Consider the following 20,576-nt stretch of genomic DNA (forward strand, 5'->3'; position numbering starts at 1 on the left):
GTCAACCACTTGCTGGAGATTTTATGAGGTCAGGAGAATAAGTCAGGTGGGTTGGCAGGTTGATCTTTAACATTTCTTCCAAATCTGAGAGATACTATAATTTCTATGAACTTTGAGAGATGCACTAAGCCCTCATTGATGTCAAAGTAATTTTAGGTTCAATTCCTTTCTCAGACTTTCTTACGTAATACTTATTAAGGAATGTGGTTTTTTCTAAGCTTAAAGGGAAGAATGCTCTATACTTACCCTACCTGCTTCATCAGACGTAATTATTTTAGCCAACTGATATTTTATGAAAAAACACTTATCTCCAGAAAGGGTTTTTGTTGTGCTGTTTTTCCCAATTCAATTTTCTTTAGCTATTTGGACTGAATTTTGTTACTTTCCAGTTTAGGTGACTTTCACTAATTTCCTCCAATTCCTATTATACAAACCCTCCCCAGAAATTCATATCTGGTTACATCAGTTATGAAAATCACAGCCTTGCTACTACTTCATGGATGACTTCTCTACTCAGAGTCTAAAACATGTTATACCTTGAGAAGTATGAGAATCACCAATGCCCTGCAGAAGCTCCCAGTACTGCAAGAGGAATTTAAATGTTCTTGTCCTGGCTGGATAAATTCTCTTTCAAAATTACCTTTTTCCTTGCTTGCTGATCTTTGGAAGAATGTGCCTTCACATGCTTTCTTAAGGAGCTTGGGTCTGTGTAGCGTTTGGTGCATCCTGGAATTTGACAAGCATAAGGTTTCTAAATAAGAAAGAAAGAAAGAAACAGCTGTGGTTAAATCATAAAGGTAACTGGGGAAGGTCTACTCAAAGACGACTGACTTCAGAGCATGAACTGTTACCAACTGACTGACGTGAAATGCTATGTGATACTCATTCATTTTAATTAGAAAGCCCAGAAAGTTTGCATCAAGGTGAAGAGAAGAGTAAACTTTCAAGAAACAAAGAGATGGCTTATCTTTGAAGATTTTTAAGAGACTGCTACAGAATGCACTCTTACCGCGAAACCTCCTGTGGCATTTTTCAATATGGAAATTATTAGTATCTTCAGTCATACTTACAGTTACGTTCCCCTGAAAACAATCTTTGGTACTGTCAGAAATTAGGAAACACATACTCTTTAAGAGTTCAGGTATAAAGAAGCTGTAGAAAAGTCCAGAAAAGACTGGGAATGTTTCAGAAGAAACCTGATTCAGAAAGAGAGAGGGAGAAAATTAAAAGGGAAAATTAGTGGAAAGTGAGTAAAAGACAGTAGGTTTCAAACAACAGACACATGAAAAATCAGCCAGAGAAACATAAATATTATTAGTAGTAGAGGAGTCCTGGTGTTAAGCCTGGGTTAGGTGAATAAGCCCTTGGCTGAGCATGACGAGAACACAAGTTTTGGCTACTCCAATTCCCCCATATGCCTGAGAGATGTAAGGTGTGGAGCCTAAGGCAGAGTCTAGAATCTTTTATTTTCATGTCCCTGGTGATTGGTAGATGCTAATTAGGAATGATGAATTAATGAATGAGAGCACTACACATTGATTCAAATTTTAGCAACTATTCCTATTGTAACAACGAAATTCAAACCAAAGCTTTGGGAATACGGCTTTTAAATTGTAGAATAAATAAAAATCGCTTATCCTAAGAACTGAAAAAAATCACAAGATTAACTGTGTTTATAAGATGTATTAATAGTCACTCATCTACTTAGTATCTCATCAGGTGACATATTAAAGCTATGCCTGCATGAGGTGAAATGTAAGGAAGAGAATTAAAACCCTGTCTCTACAATAGAATTCTTTCTTTAGAAACCTGCTTATTCTGTTGACCTAACTCTCCCGAAAAATCAGTTTTTTTTCCCCTACTGTTTATATTTTGTTCCTGTTTTCATGCACTTGCTTGTCATTTTGTAGGCCAACATATATGTGGATTATATTATTTGCCCTGCAGGAAGCCATATATGTGATTCACTTTTTTTGTTGCTACTGTTACCATTTTTGATTCCAAGAACAAGGTAAAGTCATGAATATATAATTCAGTTTGAAACTCCCAATTTGAATTCTAAGTTTGATTACCTGATGTGTTTGTTCATCGACTGACTGATTGATTGAATGAGTAAATCACCCAGCAACTCTTTTGCTCCCGTAACACGCTGGACACTGTGTTACATATCAGGGATCTAACAGTGAACAATGGATGAACCAGCCTCTCAATATGTCACAGTTTCTGCAAAATGATGAGCCAATTATGGGCTGAAGTCACTTGCCAAGGAAGTTTCCATTGGGTAAACAAAGGTTTCCTTTATCCTGGGAATCTTTTCTGGTTCACACAGCTTTCTTGCCCTAGTCTTTCCTGTCCTGCCCTGGTGTTATGGGGGCAATTAGCCAACATCTTTATTGGCAGTCACGCTGTGACCACATAAGCTCATGTTTTGAGCATTAGAGATGTTGCATGTAAAAATCTTTGGGAATATTAACGTGTTATATAAATCGATGCCATAATTATCACAATAGTCACCATTACTTGGGTTAGAAAGATAAGAAATGGGTAACGTCATTTTGTATTTGATTTTGAGATGTCACTCTCTGCCCTGCTATCAGCCACCTGGGATCAGTATGCCAAAAGAGCAACATCAGGGGATGGTCTAAGTGGTACGGATATGCTGGTCATTTTAACTCAGATTACCTGAGCTTTAAATGGCATGTTACACTTCATCAAACTATATTCTTCATTATTTTCCATTTGTACGATAAAACTATTTCCCCTGTTGAGACATTAAGATGCTAATAGAGAAATGAATTAATAACACTTTTCAGGGTTAGAATTATGAACTCAGTAATTTTTATGGGGAAATCATTTTCCTATAAGTAAAGAATCCATTTAACTGAAGAAATACTTTATCCAAAATTCTGACAGCATTAGCGTAAGGAGTACTTAATGAAAGGGAATGGGGACCTAAATTTAAATAATAAATTCTACAAGCAACTACAGTTTCCTTCTTTAAATAAATGTTTAATTTCTTAAAATTGTAGAAGATTTTAAAAGAACTTACCAATTTGTTAAATGCAATAAAAATTTAAACAGAAGGTAGTTTGGACTTCAAAGGAAAAATGATGGTTTTAAAAGATTTAATAGAGAAATAATTAAAAAAAATAAAAACAGCTAAGTCTTAAAAGCTACTGCATTGAACTTAATCATGAAATTATTATCTTAGGTAGCTTTCCTCAAAAGTTTTTAAAAGGGATATATATTTTTTAATTCAAAATGATTTTAGAAAATGCTCTTAGTTTGATTAGCTAAAATTAGCTCCAAGCAAAGAAGGGTATTGTAGAGCCATAACACTTAGCCTTACAATAGTTCTTTCAAACTATAGATAACTAGCTAGAGAAGAAGCAATTTCTCAAGACAATCTTGTCTCATGAATGTTCATTCTTCCATGATAAAGTTTAATGACAAATTGGAAAATTTATTAGATTCTACCAAGACCATTTTAGACATATAAAATCGGGCATTTAAACATAATTCATTCTTTTTTTTCCTTCTTCTACCTTTAAAAAATACTGCTATTCACCAAATTTATTCACTTAATATTCCATTCTTTTGGTCCTAAAATCACTGAATTCAATTCAGCTATAGCAGAAAGGGTCCATCTTACACCCATATTACTCTAATTATATTTCAGATATTTACTAGGCAAACCATCCCATTTATATATATATCAGGAGGTAATTCTGTTTAGAAAGGTTATGTGACATATAGCTAAAATGACTTCTATTAGTATGACTAATAGAGACTAATATAAAATTTAATAAATATGTCAGCTATAACATCAGAAGAATCTTAAATATGTATGAGAAGGTGTGTAGAAATAACAGTATCTTTTAAAAATTCAAATTCTGGTGTAGTTTAATAATAGACATCAGAATGTTAACACTGAAAAAGTACTGTCATGAATACATTACTTGCAAGAACGTGGGATAAGAGATCTGTGATGTGTATAATACATTTATCCTGATGGCTTTGTTAAGTGAACTAAAATTACATATAATCTACCTGGCCTCATGTAAAGAAAATGGCATCAAAACCTGAGAAATGCAAAGGAAGACAATCAACATAATTTAGAAAATAAAAGACAGTCAAGGAAAGGGCATTAGCAAATGAACAAAATGTTTCAGCACTAAGAGAGTTAAGGTTTATGTCAATGGATATGTGGCTGTTAACACATAGGAAGCGTGATGAAACTGAACCCTTGGGAAAGATTTGCTGATTCTTTTTAGATCACTTGAAGGTGAAAATACCAGGTGGTTTCTAAAGCAAAAGGCTAGATTCACTTTCAAAAATCATGCCAGTCTCAAAGTTCTTATGTCAAGAAGAAAAGAACCAGGGTAAGAAAAAAAGTGCTTCCTATTTCTAACAATAGCGTATCTTACCTATCTTAGTATATCTTGATATTTGAACACTTACTTCAATGTCCAATCTCTAGGAGTCATTCTCTGTACTAAAATCTACTATACGACAGCCCCTAAAGTGCCTTTGCTTCGTATACAGAGGTAACCAAGGAACCCCCTTTGTCCCAGGCAGCTGTAATATTTAGGATAACTTGTGACTACAGAAAAATGGAAAAGAAAGAACCAAACAGGGCCCCTTCTGGCTCTTTACCAGGTTTCACTGCTGCCCTTGGCACTCTCCCTATAACCTGCAGGTCATAAAGCAAACACCTTCACCGTCCCACTGTCAAACGGGCACTTCCGCACACCGGGGCTTGGGGCTGGAAGCTGGAAAGCTCCTGCCGTTCTTACAGTGTCCAGATGTGTCCTCTGGTGCTTGGCGCGGTCACTGGAGTTACTGAACGCCTTCTGACAGCCCGGATGCTGGCACAAATACGGCTTCTCGCCTGTGTGGCTCCGCAAATGAATCTTGAGATTTTCGAGCCTTGAGAAGGCCTTCTTGCAACCTTCAAACTGCAAAAAAGAAAACAATTTTTGGTTGTTGAGAAGGACCTTGAATGTTTGGGGTTGGGGGACAGGAAAAATAAATGTCCTTAGTTTGTACTTAGCCTAAAACAAAAAAATAAAATGAAATCCAAACAGTAAAAATATTACTTCTAAAAAGATCCGTATGTTTATGTGAACTGCATTTTTCCACTGAATATACATGCCACTTTCCATACCAGATTTGGGTCCCAAACTGATTTCTGTGATTACTTATGTCAGAGAAAATTTGCTGTGAGCCATCTGGCTCAGTTAATAAAAATACACTAATGCGTGCCTTAAAGGTTTGTTAAAAAATTAACACACTTTTTCATTTCCAAATTGGTCCAAATTGAAAGAACCAGGAAGGAAGAAACTTTTTACAACTAATAAACTAACAAAAAAAGAGTGATGTATGAGAAAAAAAAGTAAATAGACTATCCAAGAGTGAGAGATGAAAAGGACATGTGTCTGCTGAATCATTAAGATCATAAACTTTCTTAACTCTATCTTAAGTGGTTTTCAACTCCCAAGAGTGACCCTGTTAATATACAGGGTGATGCCAAGCCTAATGAGATAAAGTTTTTAACATGCTTTTAAAAAGGGAATGGAAGACAATTCGTTTACTGCTAAATCATATTCCAAATAAAGTTATAGTTTTATTTATTTCTATTTTTTTAAGAAATTTTGTTACCTGGTTCTTAAAGAGAAGAGCTTAAAATAAAAAGTTGAAGATCTCAAGAAATGCTTCATTGGTTTGTCAATAATATTTATTGATGGTAATATTTACTTACTGTCTTCTGTGGGCAAAATATCAGCTACTATTAGAGGGTCAAAGTGATTTCAATCCTTGAAGTGACAATCTAATAGAAAATGTGTTAGAGAAAGCCTATACATGAAGCATAAATGTGAGATGGGCCTTTATCCTTTAACTTTCTCTTTGATGCTAAGCCCCAGAATATTATGTCCTTTTGACAATTTTAATGCCATTAGAGTTCCCAATGCAAGGAAAACTGAATTAAAAAACTATCAGGGACTTCCCTGGTGGTCCAGTGGTTAAGCCTCTGCGCTTCCAATGCAGCAGGTGCGGGTTTGATCCCTGGTCGGGGAACCAAGATCCCACATGCTGCGGAGCATGGCCAAAAGAAGAAAAACCCCAAACTATCAGAACAAAACATAATATGTTTACTGCAATTAAGAAACCTCACTCCTTAGAGAGGAATGTGGGGCTGGTGGGGAGAACAGAAGTAAAGAAGGGTAAATTGAAGATGGTTTTCATTAAAAATTAGCAGGTATAACTTAAGCTTACTACAAGAAATGCTATAAAATTCCTTGGTTCTCTTACTTATTATAACAGATGAGTACATTGTCCATGAAGGGATGACACAGAGCTGGCCAGGTTTTGGTTATTTGAATTTTCACCTTTAAGTAAAGGATGAACTAAGGAGGAAGAATAATCGAACATGTCACAATTCCATCTATTTAAGTTGTCCAGATTTTGCATGCTGGAGTATTTTAAGAAATTTATGAAAGTTGCACTTCTTTTTGATTGAGAGTTATACATGTTTCACAGACATATGTTGGTTTATTTCAATTTTGATATTTTGCTTAAAATAATTTTGGTGTTTTCCTGATTTCTATTTCACATAAAAATAAATTTAGCCCGAACAGAAGATGATTGCTGACGAAGAGTGAAAGGCATATAATGTTATATCGCTAGAGGGAGAGGGGACTTAAGTGGTTTATTTCTTCAGGTTTTCAAATGGGTCTCAAATCTGAGAATAAAGGGGCTCAAAGATAACCCCCAATTCATGGCTAAGAGGCCTCTGCCAACCAAACCTCTGTTTTTAAGGTTCACTCTGAATGATAACTCAGTGCAAACTTCTGGAGCTCAGTTCATTTGTCTTAGAATCACCTGGTAGACCACACTTAGGTCTAAAATGAGCTTGTGGTTTTGGACGCATCAAGCCTGTAGCCTAGTTCCTAGCAAGGCTGTTTTGTAGGGTGGGCACCATTCTGGGGCCAGCTCCAGGGGTGCATACCCAGACCTGAGTAGGCCCCAACAACCACTCCCTTCTATAGTCACCCTAGCTCTTGGTCAGAGAGAAGGCTGCACTGTCTCAGCACCAACATGGGAGTGGAGGACCACTTTAGAATATATTAATGAGGTTTCTGTGAGCACCAGACAGATAAGACCCCTGGATCTACCACAGAGTGATTAGAGGGGATCCCAAACATGTCCTAGAACTAATTCCAACTGCCCACTTCATCAGATGTAAAATGAATGTAGATTAGCATTTCTAAGGTCTCTCCAGTTAAATGTCCATGTAAATGTCCAGTTGAACTCAGTTAATTGCTAGTGTTATTGTTAACAGAAGTAATGATCAAAGACCAAAGAGCTTGCTACATTCCAAGCAAATCAGTGAAAAGTAAACTATAGCTCAGAACACCCTGACCATTTTTTAAAAATAGCAAAGATGGGCTTCCCTGGTGGCGCAGTGGTTGAGAGTCCGCCTGCCGATGCAGGGGACAAGGGTTCGAGCCCCGGTCCGGGAAGATCCCACGTGCCGCGGAGCAGCTGGGCCTGTGAGCCATGGCCGCTGAGCCTGCGTGTCCAGAGCCTGTGCTCCGCAACGGGAGAGGCCACAAAAGTGAAAGGCCCGCGTACCACAAGAAATAAATAAATAAATAAATAAAAATAAAAATAGCAAAGATGGAGGAAAATATGAGCACCCAGACTGAAAATGACAACAAAAAGATTATCAGTAAAATCATGAAAATCCAACTGATCTCAGATGTTTCCTCTGTAACAAGAAAGGCCAGAAGACAAAAGTATTTGTAGTACTTGTACTAGCATTATACAATTTTCAGGAGAAAAGATTAAGAGTGAAGGGATTTGACCACACTGAGTTGTATGAATAAAGGCAAGAACAAGGCAACCCCATGTATTCAGGGGCTCATAATAAACATCAACCACTCACTCTTGTTGAAGAAATTCACTGGGAAGAAACCATGAACGCCAAACCAATAAAATCCAGCATGGAAGAACTGACAAATGGCTCCATGGGGGTGCTCCTAACACCCAACCCATCACAGGAGTATGCAGAGAATCACACCTGATTGAACGTACGTGCCACACTAACAATTCTGCAAGAAGAGAAATTAGGTGCTGTTCATTTCTCTAAAGGTGTCTGGATGAAACTTGAAAGCAAATGATTTCATAATGAATCATTATCATTCATTATGGGAATAAACCTGTAATTCAGCACAGGAGTTTCCTCTCCCTCAGGCAATTTTACCCCAAGATTTATAAGTTCAATTAAATGCCAATGCATTAAAAATAAACTAACATTTAGGTAGAACTACACAAGAGTGTTACAAAATACAGCTAAACTGGATGTTTTGGGTGTTTGAGTAAATGGATGCTTTGTTTTCTACTTATATTTCTTCATGTTTTCAAAATCTTTCAAAATGAGTCTCACCTTGTAAAGGAACATCTAAACATAAAGGTAAGCCGGAATCATAGAAGGAGAGTTTCCTTGAATTTGACCACAAACTTTCTCATCAAGATTCCTGAAGTGTAGAGTCTATCCTGAGATCTAAGGTCCAAATTGTCACCTGACTGCTTGTGTCATTGCCACGAACCAACCTCTATACAAAAATTGACCAATATCTTAGTCCCTGGTCATCCCCTTCCTGGACTTCCTGTAGAGCCAGGAACCTAAGGCCCATTGACACACAGCTGGGTCATCAGGCCTGAAGATGCCCGTGGTTCAAACACAAGCCATATATAGGAAGACGAGAGAAAAACAACAAATAAACAAGCTCTCAGAATCCAAGGGGGTAGCAGAAGAAGGAAAAGTGGAACAAAAAGAGAGACAAATGCAGAATGGTAATACGGGAGGGAGTGGTGGTGGGAAATGGGTCTGGTACCCATTAGTAATTTTATCTAAATAGCATTCTTTTTTTCCCCCGACCAATACTGAGTAAGCCCTATGAGCATGGCACTATGTGTTAAGCAATGAGAGGAACAAGATGAATGCAAATTTTACTCATGGGAAGATGGAAGCAAGATCAATGCATATGGCTGGACAGGTCACACAATGGTGAACCTTGAGCAGTGACTCTCAAAGACACGGTGTGCGGACCTGCAGCATCGGCATACCCTTGGGAACTTGTCAGAAACACAAATTCTCTGGCCCAACCCCAGACTTACAGAACAGAAACCTGGGGGTGTGGGCCCAGACGTCTGAGTGTTAAGGGGCCCTCCAGGAGATTCAGATGCTACAGTGTGAGTTTGGAATGCCATTCATTTTGTAATCACTGTTAATGTTCTTAAGAAAATCTCCTGACAGAAGTAAAGTGTCTTGCAGAATTCACTCATTTCTAATTGGGACAAGAGTCATATGGGCTTGCAGCAGCCCTGGACTGAAAGGAAACATCTCCATCCCAGGATAAAGCAGGGTTATCTCCATTTGCACTGCAAATGAGACAAAATTCCAGAATGCCAATGTCATACTAGAGATTCTTTAAACTCCTGATTATTTAATCTGTTGCCAAGCAGATGTCTAGTTCTGAAACAGGTATGCCTAACAGTTCCCTCAGTGGCCTCCTGACCAACAAAACATCCCATGTTTCTAGCGCCTACTACATTTCACTGCTGAGAAAAAAGCACTGACGGGGAGTCATCATTTTCCAATCGCACATTTCAGTGGCTTTACAGACACATGTAAGAACAATGCATGAAACTGTAAGCAACAGAATTTTAAATCTCATGGGGTTTTGAAAATACTGCATTGTATGAAGCCTCACTCTGAGAAAAATCTCTTTAACTCTGAGGCTGTTTTCAAGTAACAAACCTTAATTAAAAAGTATAAGTTACCTCAAATCCAGAGATCCTTAGCTTGCACCACTTTGTTAATTTAGGAGATTATTTCATATTTAAAGGATCACAACTGGTCTGTAATCACCATCTCTCTCTCTCTCTATATATATAGGCTTGATTACAGATTGTTGACATTAAGTGGCATTAAGATGACCTTTGAAATATTACTTTCCCTTTCTATTAGAGGCTTTTGTGTAAGGTTTTGAAAAGGAAAGACTCATTAGACACCATTAAAATAGGATTTATTCCATATGTGTAACCAGTAATCAAGTAGAATATTACTCCCTCCCCTAATCAGCAATTTAGAGTGTTGAGAAGCACAAGTTCGTATTCAAAGCAGTAATAACAGCAAACCTTTCCCAGTCAGGTTTCTATACCATCACTAGTGTCAACAAAACCAAAACAGAAAGGAGTCTATGATGCTGGACACGCTTTTTAAAAATATACATTTGATTTCAATTAAGGCTCAGTGTTTACGACCCTTGGAAGAATAAGTTTTACAATTTCATCAGTCAAGACCAATTAATCCCATTAGTGACAGCTGATACTGCGTCATGCTGTGCAGCGCTGGGGACTGACTGATGAATTATATGCTAGTTTACAACTTCCAGGTACAGCCCAAAGACAACAGAGGCGAAAGGCTTTGGTGGAAAGGTCAGCAAATATTTATAACACTGTGGATATAGTCAAGATGACTTCCACAGTAAGCCCAGGAGTTCAAGTCCACTTGAATCATGGCCATACCTGCAAAAGGTATAAATGAAAGATGGCTTCTTCTGTGACTCAGAAAGAGGGGGCCAAAGGCACGGCTGAGGGCCCAGAGCCACTCCACACATCTGAGAAGAGGTGAGAAATCTGACTCATATGTTCAGCTGAGATTTATAAGTTTCCTTCCAGGACAGTGCTTCCCATCTTTATGTGCTCATAAGTCACTTGGGCATCTTATTAAAATACAGATTGTTATTCAGTAGGTGTGGAGTAGGGCCTGAGATTCTGCATTTCTAACTATCTCCTAGGTCATACTTCTAAATGTTGAATGTTCAAAGATTCCAGTTTGAGAAGTAAGGTTCTAGGGATCATGAAACCACCCTCAGGTTGAATATGTACAGTTTGATGGGATTTAAAGAAAAAAAAAAAAAAGAGATAAAATAAAAAAAGAACTAGAGCAAGAATAAAAAAGTAAAGGGCTTACTTTTGATGAACCAAACTATTGCTGCTTTCTCCTTAAAAGTACAGAAGAGTAAAGTCTAATTGTTAAACTTAGGTTGGGAAGAGAACAGAAAGTGTTGTCTGGGGGAAGAAAAGAAGAAGAAAAGTCAGGGGGAAAAAAGGACAAGAAATCAAAACAGAAAGACTGCAGAAGCACATTGGGGCAATCTGATCTTGTTTCTCCTTCACTCTCATTCGCATTTGGACATACGGCTTGCCTCGTGCCACCCTGTGGTTTCTGTTCCCAGTGCATTCTTATTAGGACTGGATGCTCCAGCAAATCTTAGTATTTACCACATCAGTTTGTATAAAGTGTTACATAAAGGGAGAAAAAGAAAATAATTCAAATGTTTTGAGGCTTTTAAAAAGTATCTAGGGCTTCCCTGGTGGCACAGTGGTTGAGAGTCCGCCTGCCGATGCAGGGGACATGGGTTCGTGTCCCAGTCCGGGAAGATCCCACATGCCGCGGAGCAGCTGGGCCCGTGAGCCATGGCCGCTGAGCCTGTGCGTCCGGAGCCTGTGCTCCGCAACGGGAGAGGCCACAACAGTGAGAGGCCTGCGTACAGCAAACAAACAAGTAAACAAAAAGTATCCAGTTCATGAATTTATTAAACTGAATAATATGGAGTTCCTTCCTCTCCATGCTTCATTCAGACTATTAATTCTGTAACGAGGATGGAGAAGATGTCTCTGCAGGTTCTCACTTTGTGATTTTACTCATGTTTTCAGTCTAATCACCTTCTCATCCATAACGGAAGAAGGTACCCACAGAAAACGAGTTTCTATGTTTCCTTTTGGTTGTTAAAGGTAATATCTGATTTTAAAATATTTCAAAGTTCTACCAAGAGAAGCTGGAAAATTATTTAAAATTGTGGTAGGGTAACCCTGGTTAATTTGATATTTCTCTTTACTTCAAGGAAATCAGTGCACTCCCAAGTGATTTTCCAAAGATTCCAAACACCTAAATAGATTTGCACTTGCATTTCCTAGGACAGCCTTCAAAGTTTCCCGGTCCCTTGGCTTGGCTGGGGCAGCCAGAGTGGGGAAGAGACTCTGACACTTTGGCTTCAATGAGTCAACCACTTCAGTGCATGCCACTCATCTGGCATTCTGAAATGGCCTACTATACTCATTTATCCAGATTTTCTGGAACTATTAAAATTTTGTAGAATTAATATAAAACCCTTTCTGTAATGTTTTCCTAAACTGTAATAAAGAGATCCCAGTTACTATGTTTCTCCTTCTTATTCTAGTGTACAAAATGAATCTATTAACTAGCTCATAAATGCAACTTCCTGGCTTGTTGTGCTTCTTGTTTTTGATTAAGAAATCTGTATAAAACAAAGGTTACCTAAATGGGCAGTATGTATGTGTTTCTTATCGGTTTAAGGCAATTTGTTGTTTTTTAACATTTTGGGTCATGGGCAGCAGCTGATCTTTAAAAGGACACTCTAAATGAGGTGGCAAAATAAATAAGGGTGTAACATAAAAATTGAAAATGGAAAAAATGTTTTGGAGAAGCTACATGACAATGTAGAGAGAAATATGTTATTTTTGTGCCAACATTTGAACCATATTAAATTTTTATGGAAATTATCAAGTGTCTGGTTTATAAAAATTGAAAGGAGCTGGGGATAAATGGAACCTCATCATGGGCATTATATTCACAACTGGAAAAAGAATACTCCACAGTGCAACACTGATATTTAAAACATATCATATGGCTGTCTCCGGTTATTCAACAGATATAAAATATCATATATTATTCATGTTGTGTCAATACAACGCCAGAAAACTACAATGTCAAGCAAATAATTGTTCCGTGAGTGGGTAAATAATGGAAAACTGGTTGTTTGGGGGTTGTTTAAACATAACAATAAGTTGCCTGAATTTTGTTGTTGTTTATTAGCATTGATTTCATGCAGTCTGCAAATATATATCCACTAGAGCATGTATCCTTCAGAGGTTCACAGTCAGACCTCAATAAATGCACTTTGATTACATGTCAGTAGAGCAAATATATTTAAGGCTATGTCGTTGGCCCTGAATAAATATACCTAAAAGAAATCAAACTATTTAATTTTCTGTGTATTTTGTGTATTTTTAATTTTCTGTGTATCTGTGTTTCTGACCACCACATAGTCATATACAATTCCATATACATGGATCTACACAGTACTTCTATTAAGTATATATAAAGTCTACATATAAAAGCAACTGTCATGTATTTTGCTACTCTATATTAAAGAAAACAATTTTTCCAATTTTTTAAGTATCAGTCTATATACCAATGGACCAGGGAATACTGAGTTTCTTGTACATTCAGCACTTTATAGGCTGTGTGGATGATACAAAAGAACCACCAGGCTCCATCCTACCTTTTCTTTTTTTTTTTATAATTATTTTATTTTATTTTTTTTGCGGTACACGGGCCTCTCACTGTTGTGGCCTCTCCCGTTGCGGAGCACAGGCTCCAGATGCGCAGGCTCAGCGGCCATGGCTCATGGGCCTAGCCGCTCCACGGCATGTGGAATCTTCCCGGACCGGGGCACGAACCCGTGTCCCCTGCCTTGGCAGGCGGATTCTTAACTGCTGCACCACCAGGGAAGCCCCATCCTACCTTTTCTGCATTCACAGTACATTCCAGGAGATAGACATATACTCAGAACAAATTCTGAATCTGACCCAGCCTACTCCAACACCCTCAAATTATTTTCTATATACTAAAGGTGAGGAAAACAGAGATATTGGAGGAATCATCTTTTGGATTTTAGGCATTATTTTTTGCATTTCAGAAAAATGGCAGAAACATTCTCTAAAACTCTAGTTTCTCTTAAAGGTCTCTCAAATTTCAGAAGACAGATAGGGATAGATGAAGTAAAAGAGAACTAAGTAAGCAAAAGCAAAGGAGAAGTAGAAAAACAGAAACAGAGAAGGAGAGAGAGGCTACGGGTCAAAGAAGGTCTTGGCATGTATGCGGTCAGGCCTGTCCCCTCCCCTCTCTCCTCCCACCCTTCCCACTGGACTCCAGGCCAGTCCAGCTGCGGTTCCCTAATTAAGCAGCATGCTCTGCTTTGCCTCTGCCTCCGCTTGTGCTACTCCCTGTGCCTGGTGACATCCTACTGAACCTTTAGCTTGGTGTCACCTCCTCTGTGATGCCTTCCTTTATGCTTTCACCAAGGCACAATGGGCCACTCCCTACACACACAAACCAAGCCTTGCCCACTGCCTTGGTAATGCCTGGAGATACACTAATTGGATTGTTTGTCTCCCCCAGTAGGCTGTGAGCTTTATGAGGATAAGTGACTGAGTCTTATTAATCTTTTTATGGCCAGCACTGGGTACAGTGCTTGGCATATGCTCAAAGTGACCACAGATTATTTGCTAAATAAATGCTAAATGAAATGGAGAGAATGAACTCTTTGTATAAAAAGCATATTGATTTCCTAGACTTCCTTGTGTAGTAAGCTCATTAAGGCCTTTTAATTAGGTAGGGCCAGTTACCATTCTTGATGACATCAAATGGTCAACATCGCAAAAGCTGTAAAATGCTTTATGGGTTTTGCTCTATTTTAATGTTCTATAGAATTACTGTAAAACATATAATTATTTTAATATCTAATCACATGGGGAAACAATACTAATAACAACATATGGCTGTATTTTTTTGTAGATGCAATGCATTAACTTCTTTACTGATGTTCTGAGAAATCTGTAGCAATACTGGTGAAGGGAGTGAGCGGTCTTCCTACCACACCAACTTGAGCTAAACATACACAGACCCATTGGGAACATGTTATTACCAGTAATTCAAGGCACATAAATGTGTGCCTTCTTCATTCATAAAGGAAAATAAACTGATGTAAATTGCCCTAAGCTGAGCTAATATGCTCTCAAATATGCCAGGAAAGAGCCTCGTGCAAAGAAAAAAGATCTTTGGGACCTTGCCCTAAACTGCCTGAGTCAAATATCTCCAAAGAGCAGGTCAATCAATTTCCCATGCCATGCCTCTGCTCACCATCCTATAGCCAGCCTCTCTGAATGGGAGGCAGCCATTACAGCCCCATATAATCCCAGGTTATAACCATGCCTAAACCCAGAGCTTTCTGTATTCAGAGTGCAAGGGGCCGTAGCAAGGCCTTGGCTCTGCCTTTCCTGTTGGCAGTGGACTGGCTCCCCTGTAATTGTCTTTGACTGCAAAGAGGAGAAATGCCACTGCTTGCCTTCAGTTTTATTAAGAATTGGCATGCTTGGTTTAACAGAGCTAAGCAATATATTTATTTACTATGGTGTTTCCCAAAATGATTGCTGAATTCTGTCATCTCTTGACTGAGAAACTGTTTGTGGGTTGCAACAGAATGTATGCTAACATACATACAGCAACACAAACTTCCAAGACAAACTGTTTAAGTCAATTTGCTATCATATAGGCACACAGGTGCAAATATGTGCATATGTACTTGTGGGTACAGCCATGGGCACACACTAACACTTGCACACATATCCCACACAGATTCTGTAATAAATGTGTATATTTAAGATCTGTGTGCAGGGGTATAGAGGCAAGCATGAATTTGCCAAGAGAGAAAAGGAAATTCACACACGAAGAGAATAATTTACCATAAATTGGCCCACACTGAATTTACTCCAAAAAACAGAGTGCAAGATGCCAAATTTTTAATGGCTCTTACTTTTCCAGATCTGGCCCTGACAAGCTTTGGAAGAGATGCAAGTGGGCAGGAAAGATGGGATTAAAAAATTATATCTTAAGCCTTTTCACTTTCAAATGTAAAATTTCCACCACTGTGACAGGAGGAAAGAGTGTGGCAGGGATATTTTCCTGACACCATGCTTTTCTCAACAAAAAGCCGTCGATTTTCATTATGCATTGCTTAAATATAAGTTCTGTACTTGCTAAAAGTCATCTGTGTCTGGCTGCTTAAAAAAGAAGCAGATATGAAAATAATGGAACTAAAACCTTGCATTAGCCCTGGCAGCCATTACAAAGGTGTGAGCTCAGAGGGATGCAGCTTCACAGTCCGAGAACTGACAATCTTTTGTGACAACCCACAAGATTTGTCAAGGCCACTCACTCACTTGCTTCCAAAGTGCATCATCTCCAATATTCTTTCTTTCACAGCTGAGCTTTTCTGCATGGCTTTCCCATCACATGCCTGACTGGCAAGTAGCAGGTGCTCAGAACATCTCCCAATTCTTCTACTTGCTCTTCTCCTTCCTGGTTCTGATTTTAAACTACCTATCCCATCTCTGAGCCCTTCGCCTTTTTGTTTTGTTGAGAAAATCACCTTCCTATATATATGTCCATGGTTCACCCATGGGCAAGAAACTATCATCAAATTCATTAACCCCTTCCAAGTATGACCTTTTAGGTATTGAGACCCACAGAGTATTCAATCACTGTATGCATGCACTGAGTCTGATCCCTACAATTCTTAAGCAAATACCTTGGCTAAGAATTGTAATCTCAATCCCCTTGACTATTCTACTTAATGCAACTTCAACCCTCCCCTCCCTGGCCCTGAACATGACTCCATTTATCACAAGAATAATAGGGCTACATAAAATATTACCTAAAATTGTCAAGTTTGTGGTGTATGTGGATCATCTCAGATGTTTTAATTTGATGAATTTAAATTACAATTGTTTCTTATTCTCCAAAGAAGTAAAAAAATGAGTAAAAGATATTGTTTCTAAGATATGTTTCTTGCTTTATGTCCTTAGCCATCTTACAGAGCCAACAATCCTGACGTGAAAATACTTAGCACAGAGTAAATTTCCAATAAAAGTTAACCATTATTTCTTTCATGTATTCAAATTATCTAGTATTATTATCCCCCTTTTACAAGTGAAGAAAATCGAGGCCTAGAGAAGTCAGGTGATTTGCCACAGACATAGAGCTAGTGTCAGATGGATAACCAGAATCATGGCCTTCTGGCTCAATTATTTAACCATTTCCTCTATACAACGCCAAGGTAATGTTATTTCTCAAGAGGTTAAAGAGATAAAGGAAAAAATATGCTTTGGAAGGAATCCAAACACGCTTTTTCTTTTGCCCCTTTACGAAGTGAAAAATATTAGTAGTTTAAATTCACTACAGAAAATACCATCAACTATCCTAAATTATACCAATCATTCTCACCAAAGTCTGAGCATAAAGGGAAGTCATTGATAATGACTAAAAAGTATTGTGAGCCTTATGTTCTTGGGATAATCTTTTGTTTTAATAACTGTAATTCTCAAATTAAAAAAAAAAAGTGGTATGCATCTGTAAATCACTCAGATGCTTATGCTGCTGGAAACAAATACAACATCAGACCTAATGTGAAATAGTCAACCTGAGCATTCTGAAAGAACTTCAAGGCTGCATACTCAGCCAAACAATAAAATACAGCATGAACCCTTAACTCATTTCATCAAATGAAGGGGCTTCTGAATTTACTACTAATTTACCAGTGGCGACAAAACTTGGTCCTTCTTAGATGCCTATGTGGCTAAGCCTTTCTTCAAAGTAACTTTACTTATGGAGAAAAGAAAGATGTTTTAACAGTTCCCATAATCTAATAGGTGCCTAATATGTATTAGGTGCTCAATAAATGTTCTTTTTGAAAAATGGTTAATGATTATTTGCCTAAATATTTGTCGTAGCACTTCTAATTTGAAGCAAAATTCATCCAGAAAGAGAAAAACAGTTCACTTTACTTTGTTGGATATATGGTTCCTAACTGTATCACATCAGAAATCACAGGGTTATCAACTGTTAAACTTGGCCTAGACCTCTCCTCTGAGCTCCAGGTCGCACTGTCTATTCAATATCTCTGTATACTGATGGTCCAAGGTACCTCAAAGTAAATATTCCAACATTTAACAATGACCTTTCCCCCAAAACACAGCTTCACTCCTTGCTCTCTATTTACCCAACAGTACAGCCCAGCACATGGAAGTAACCCTTGACAGCCCTCTTTCACACACCCATCTCTAATATCTAGGTCCTCAGAAGTATCTCTCAAACATGTCTACTTCTTCCATCAACATCTGACCTCCCCTAGACTAAGCCACCAACTTCTCCCACGTGGTCTACCTCAGTAATCTCCTAATAGGTCTCCCCCTCCCACTTGTGCCCTCATCCACCATGTAGTCTCCACGCTGCTGCCAGAGTAATTGGTTGAAAACTACAAATCTGATCATGTCTGTCCCGTGTCAAATTCTTTAAAGGTTTCTCATTGGTTTTGGGATAAAGACCAAAGCCTAACCATGGCTTCCAAGGACTTGCTTTTATCTGGCTCCTGCCTACTCTTCAGCCTCATCCTCACCTCACCGTCCTCCCCTTCGCTCCTTCGGCTTCAGCCACATTGGTCTTTCAGTTCCTTGAGCCGTCATGCCCTTTCTTACTTCAAGGCATTTGCACATGCTACTTCCTTGGCCTGGAAAAATGTTTTCCTCCTATTTCCCTGGTTAAATATGACTCATCTTTTCGAGCTTAGCTTAAATATACCTTTTCCAGGAAAGCAGTCTCTGTCCCCAAGCTTAGGCTTAGTCTCCCATGTATATGCCCTTATAACATCCTCACGGACCGTGAGCTCCTTTAGGAAGGGGACCAGGATGGTCCTTTTCATGATGCACTAGTGTGCACAGAAAGCTCCTAATGTAGATTTGTTGAATAATGAACAAATGCATTATTATATATTAAAATACAAGCTATTTATATTAAAATGCTTTCTCTTCCTTCCTCCCTTCCTTCCTTTCTCTTTTTAAAACCATGTTGTTAGGGCTTAAAATCCACTCAGAGTAACTATGGACTCATAGGAACAGTGCTTCTTCTAACAAACAAGGGGGAATAATAAAAGATGAGTGGAACTTAAGAACAGACCCTCATGTCTGGAGAAAAAAAATATTTGTGAAACTATAATTTCGAAGTGCTACATGAAATGCAAATGTTTTCTAGATTCCAACTGCACACACAGAAATATCTCAACTCATTTTGACAAAGTTATCCACCAGGGAGATGAATAAATAGCTTCACTAAATATATATGGTGCAATTATACCCAGCAATAAGTGACAATAGGTCTTGCTTTATAGTAATCTAAAAATTCAAAGCCCAATTCTTTCAGCTGCTCAGTAAATAATACTGAAAAGATGTGGTGGAAAGCAACTTAAGAGCAGACTGTATTAGTAAATGCTAATGATCGCTTTATGATCCACAGAGCCACTTCTTTTTCTTCTGAAAGAAAGCTTTTTGTAAATTAAGAAAAAAAAAAATAGACATCCGTGAGCTACAGCCAAGAACAAAATGAAAGCAGGGAGTACTCCTTTTGATCTTTCAAGAGTAGTATTTAGTTAAAGAATGTATGCTGGACTACAGAAAAACACCACCAGAAACATGAGCGATTGGGACCTGAAAAATACAGTCGTTGGCAGCTGGCCTTTTAAAAATATATTTTTAAGGAAAAAAAAAAGGACTTGTCTCCATAGCTCCAAATTTCATGGCAAACTGACACTGACTTTAATGAAAGTGGTCAGTTTCAGACTTCTTTTTTGGAATTCAGAAGCACTGCAAGTAATTGGTACAATTAGCAGTTTAGATATGCAAATCAAATTCAAACTTGAAATGACTGAGATGGAAAAGCAACCTCAACAAGAAAAAAAGAAGGAAGAAGAGGAGAGAGAAGCATGACAAAAACAACACTGGTCCTTCCGAATGATAAGAGGTCAGCTGAAGCCACAGTAAAGATAGATGGGGACACTGCTGATCTCTTTAAGACAAACCCATTGAAGGTGAGAGGCAAAGGAGGAAGCTGCCTAGCCACAGGTCTAACCAGACCAAGATAATCTGGAGAACAATCAACAAACCTGAGCTGGAACTGCTGACCTATTTAGAGCTCTTGTTTGCATGCTCTCTGGACTTGTGGTGTTTATTATATTTCTAATTTGAGCAAACCATGTAAGCTTTCGGCATCTCAAGAAAAAAAAAAATCATATGGCCAATAAAAATGTTTATTCAAGGGGAAAAAAAGTTAGCTCAAAGGCAACAGCTTCCTACCTTCTTAGCCACCTTACTACTGGGGAATGGTAATCTACCTCGCTGCTCTTCTGCCTATCTGGGATCCACCCACTAGAGGCCCACTTGAACCCGAAGCCTCCAAAGGGTAGCACCACCACTCCAGGATCCCATAGCACTCTCTGATCTTCTGGACGCAACCAGGCTCACCCAATTTGTATTTTCTTTGCACACTGTATTTCTTCTTCATAATTCTTTACTCATCTGCCATTAAATAAAAATTTCAGTAATCGTCTGCATAATGGTTATCTCCTGAGCTCTTTCTTGTCCGTACCCCTGTTTCCAGAGCCTAGCACAGTGCTTGGAACTTGTCAGGTGCTCACTAAATGAAATGGAAAAATCTGGGATTGATGGGTAATATTAGGTCAGATCATCCAAATGTCAAAGCTACTCTCAATCGTCATTTATTCAATGACCCAAAATCAATTACCAAAAGT

General features: G+C 38.4%; 1 protein-coding gene across 7 annotated transcripts in view; it reads right to left on the reverse strand.

The window, feature by feature from the left end:
- The window catches only part of GLIS3 (GLIS family zinc finger 3), a 702,615-nt gene that overhangs the window by 109,096 nt on the left and 572,943 nt on the right, over nucleotides 1-20,576 (reverse strand). For all 7 annotated transcript variants that reach the window (XR_004350388.1, XM_032635007.1, XM_032635005.1 and 4 more), the window contains 2 exons: nucleotides 4,797-4,958; nucleotides 641-751 (listed from right to left, as the gene is read on the reverse strand). Coding sequence is in view for 6 of the 7 variants with exons in the window: in XM_032635007.1 (XP_032490898.1) it covers nucleotides 641-751; nucleotides 4,797-4,958 (273 nt within the window). In the remaining variant the exon portion in view is untranslated. The remainder of the gene's footprint in view (nucleotides 1-640; nucleotides 752-4,796; nucleotides 4,959-20,576) is intronic.

The sequence above is a fragment of the Phocoena sinus genome, chromosome 6, assembly GCF_008692025.1.
Source record: "Phocoena sinus isolate mPhoSin1 chromosome 6, mPhoSin1.pri, whole genome shotgun sequence".
In the NCBI taxonomy this organism is placed as follows: domain Eukaryota; kingdom Metazoa; phylum Chordata; class Mammalia; order Artiodactyla; family Phocoenidae; genus Phocoena; species Phocoena sinus.